The sequence below is a fragment of the Austrofundulus limnaeus genome, unplaced genomic scaffold (assembly GCF_001266775.1).
Source record: "Austrofundulus limnaeus strain Quisiro unplaced genomic scaffold, Austrofundulus_limnaeus-1.0 Scaffold25, whole genome shotgun sequence".
Taxonomy (NCBI): domain Eukaryota; kingdom Metazoa; phylum Chordata; class Actinopteri; order Cyprinodontiformes; family Rivulidae; genus Austrofundulus; species Austrofundulus limnaeus.
Window position 1 is genome coordinate 1,046,083 of NW_013952427.1, and position 4,223 is coordinate 1,050,305.

The following is a 4,223-nucleotide window of genomic DNA, read 5'->3' on the forward strand; positions in this document are numbered from 1 at the left end:
TAGCTAAAATCTAACCATGATTATATAATAGCAGCTGCATTCTGGCACGATAAGCTGTACGTTTTATATTCAGTTAACGTATGATCCGATTAGTCGACTAATCGAAAAAATAATCGGTGATTAATTGATTATAAAAATAATCGTTTGTGGCAGCCCTACTTCAAGGTATTGCAACACCTGGAATTCATGATCTCCAGCAAAACTACTTATGACATTTTCAGCTTATGGTCAAAACAGCTCTTTTGCTTGCATTGACCTCTCTCGCTGACAAGTTTGAGTGCAGCAAGCGGATTCATCGTTTTAAATGCTGTGCAGACTCACACAGACACATGTGCTGGCATGTAAATAACGCAACTCAACTGAAGAATACAAACAACAACACAAACAAAACAGACTTTGGTGTTTGGTAAACATCCAGTACAGGATGTTTATGTGACATAGAAATTTCCAAATTTACTTATTATTATTAATATTATTACTGAAGCCAAAAACTGGTCAAATCTAAACTTACTTAATCTCAGCCCTTGCATACTAATAAGTGTACATTAAGCAGAGTGAAAACAGAGGCAGTAATTAAACATACTTACATATTCAAAGCGGTCTTTGCAGAGCTGGACCATGAGATGGAGAAAGACCAGGGCTGAGAACCACAAACACCACATGACCACCTCCTCCACTGTCTGCACGTTCAGTACTCCAAATATGAAAATGAACTTGTAGAAGATGAAGTTCCAGAATTTATCCTTGAGATGCTTAAAAAAAAACAAAAGTAAAAAATAGATGCCTCTATATAAGATACAAAACACCACTTCATTTGTTGGGAAATAAATGCATTATTCTATTTAACAAAAAAAAAACTCACCTGCTTTTCACTGACTCTAAGAGGACCAAACACCACATACTGAATCATTTTTGCAACTAACATTAAAGAACAGCAGAAGGTGTTGACCAGCACCTGTCAAAACGCAAACAATGTTAGTAGTGGATCTATACTTGAATAATAATATAAAAACTTTCAACGTGAATGGCACTCACCCATACAAAAAGACTGTCGGTGACAAGATACCACAGGACAGTCCTTGCCAGTTCTGTGTTACCAATAGCATGATGTTTTAGATGTTCGAGGTCAGCTTCAGAGGGAGCTGCTGGTGCATCATCCGTTTCCAAAGCCCCGAAGCCCGGGTCAGTCGTGACAGTGGTGTAGGCACTGAAGATGCTGCCAGCGAGCAAAGCCACACTCAGTGCCGTGTAGGTCTGCAGGCTGGGCCATGGAAACCTCTCCAAAAACAGCAGAGGCATCGCAATGGCTGCGGCTCGCTTCTTCGCTCTTTTAAAACTCACTCCACCTGCAAGCGAAGAGAGAAGCTGGTTAGTAAATCAAACTTAATGAGCTGAGGTTAACTCATATCCATGATTGATAGATAGATAGATAGATAGATAGATAGATAGATAGATAGATAGATAGATAGATAGATAGATAGATAGATAGATAAGTCAGGGTACATACAATTTTCTTGCTACTTCTGTGGCAACAGCTAATAGCACAGAGCGTAAAGCTAACCTTTCCACAACACTTTCACCGTGAGTGTTATAGTCTAAATTCAACTTAATACAATTTAAGTTGTGACAGCACACAAGAAAATCACCAACCAACCTCAAAAGCAAAACCTCTAGCAGCAGGGTGAAAAGCTACAGTTCACGCACAGAACAGCTAATTCACCTGGCTGGCGTTACCTAACTAGCTCACATGCTAGCGGATATTAGCTACGCATTTTTGGCACTGTTGACGGAAGCGTAATAAACTCTAAAACAGCGGGCAGCTCCTGTTAAAGTTCTCACTTACAGTTATAAGCATACTTACACACAAGACCCAGATAAACGTATTCAGCTCGGCTGTGTTTTTAGAGGAGCTGCACGGCGAACATAGCAGTCGACAACATTGTGGTGTTTATCTCGCGGAGAGCAGGCAGCTGGCCGAGGAATGACGTCATCGCGACCATTTTAAAGTGGCAGCGATGGAAAATGTCCTGACATCTGATCCGCTGGACGGGTCACCAACATAAACACACTGCAGTCATTTGTAAATTTATGTTTTAATCGAATTACGGTTTTACTCGAAAAAAAATAATTTGGACTGGCTGCTAAAATAGGTGTTTCATTTCCAGGTTTGTTTGTTTGTTTGTTTGTTTGTTTGTTTGTTTGTTTGTTTGTTTGTTTGTTTGTTTGTTTGTTTGTTTGTTTGTTTGTTTGTTTGTTTGTTTGTTTGTTTGTTTGTTTGTTTGTTTGTTTGTTTGTTTGTTTGTTTGTTTGTTTGTTTGTTTGTTTGTTTGTTTGTTTGTTTGTTTGTTTTTGCCCTCTAAGCAGTCTGACTTTCTTGTCATTTAATGCTATTTTTAAATTATCTTGACCAATTCAGTACATTATATAAAATTACTGTTTAAAAGCACTATATGGAATGTTGTGTTGTTTTTTCTTTCTCAGTATTGGCTGGACTTTCTTTTACATGTTTTGCAGTTTTGTTGCTATGTTAAGTAACTTATCTCTTACACACAAATCATTACGGCATAAAAGGTTCAAGAAAAAAAATCAAGAGACCCAGTTTTGTGTCAACACGTTGTGGAGAAATTAACAAATAACTAAATTCCAAGTGGATTTTTAATCAGTTTTGTTTGCAGACTTTAACAAGGATACAATTTGTCCCAATTTCTTTGATTGAATCAAGGACACATAGCAAATATATAGTTACAGTGTTTAAAAAAACAAAACAATGAATAAATACAGGCCCTATTGTACTTTTTTATCTCTTTCATTTGCCTTTTTAATTGACAGTTTTATTCATAATTTATTTCTACTTGGATATTTGTTTTACAAGTGGTGTTATTATTTAAATCTGAGAAAGGAGAGAGGAGGAGATGACCTTCAGGTAAAACTAAAATGACCCAACACCCACAAACAACAGCAGTAGTGAAGTTCAGTTTTGCATCTTGGTTTATGTGAGAGCAATGTTGTTGGTCAGGATGGTTGTCTGACTAACAAGTAATGTAGTGTGAGTGAGCTGCAGCAGCTGCCCATCAAAAGTTTAAATGCCTGAAAATTTTCAGCAGCTAGAACTGTACAAAAAGGTAAAAACAAGCGCTTATGTGCGACTCAGAATATACAAAAATACCTTCAATTTATACGTCAATACTATCCCTTCTGCTACTTGTTATGTAATACTTTTCTATGTACTGGTGTTTTTACTTGAGGGAAGCATGGTGGGTAGAGCTGATACCTTTCAATGAGCATGTTTCAAGTTGGCCTTCCAGCCTGGTGGAGTTTGCATATTTCCATTGTGCATGTGTGTGGGTTTTCTCCAACACAACATGCATTTTAGTTCCACATGTAACTCTAAATTATCTCCAGTTAGTGAGAGTGCACGAGGTCATTTGACGTTTTTGTCTCTATGTGATAAACTTGCAATGACTGCTGGAGATTGACACTAGCTCCCTATGACCCAGAAAGAAAAGCAGATAAGGAAAATTCATAGGTCGATGGAATAATCATAAAAAAACAGTTATATTAGCCCATATTAGACTATGTTACATGTTACAGGGTTATATTGTCAGGATTCTGTTGTGTCAGAGGGTGTTCATTTCAGCCGAGCAGAATCTCACCAGACGTTTACATAATCTCCTCCTGATGGATTCGTGGATAGTTTTGGCTGAACTGAAACAGTGTTCTTGCTGAATGGTTGAACAACATTCAGTGACAGCTCTTGTGGCATTCTTGTAACTTTGTGTTCTAAAAATGATCCAATCCAATCCAATCCCTGTTACTTAATTTACTTGTCCTCCATCATTGAACCCCCTTTGTGTGACTTTAAAGGAGACATATCATGCTTTTAATTCCTTCTTTTTCACATTTAAATCATTCAGTTGGGGTCTATATAAAGTATTACTGCAATGCTTTGGTCTAAATTCCTCCTTGGTTTATCTTTGGAAGACCCTATTTAACCCCTTTTCAGAGATGTGTCTCAGATCAACTAGTTTTGACGCTGTCTCTTTAAATCCAATCTAGGCACTTCAAACCCCGCCCCCCTCCAGCTTCCAGACAGGTGTTATGGACTAATTATCTATCTGTGTCACATGTTCAATGTTACAGTGGTTTGCAAAAGTATTCATACCCCTTGAACTTTTCCATATTTTGTCACATTACAACCACAAACATAAATATATTTCACTGGA

The 4,223-nt window shown here is 37.6% G+C and overlaps 1 protein-coding gene across 2 annotated transcripts in view; it reads right to left on the reverse strand.

Annotated features, from left to right (window-relative positions):
- Window positions 1–1,966, reverse strand: part of LOC106514983 (E3 ubiquitin-protein ligase AMFR) — an 18,627-nt gene extending 16,661 nt beyond the window's left edge. For both annotated transcript variants that reach the window (XM_014004539.1, XM_014004538.1), the window contains exons 1-4: window positions 1,862–1,966; window positions 1,036–1,346; window positions 863–955; window positions 588–752 (exon numbers count right to left, since the gene is read on the reverse strand). In XM_014004539.1, the coding sequence (XP_013859993.1) occupies window positions 588–752; window positions 863–955; window positions 1,036–1,299 (522 nt within the window). In that variant the 5' untranslated portion in view covers window positions 1,300–1,346; window positions 1,862–1,966. The remainder of the gene's footprint in view (window positions 1–587; window positions 753–862; window positions 956–1,035; window positions 1,347–1,861) is intronic.
- Between the last annotated feature and the right edge of the window lie 2,257 nt (window positions 1,967–4,223).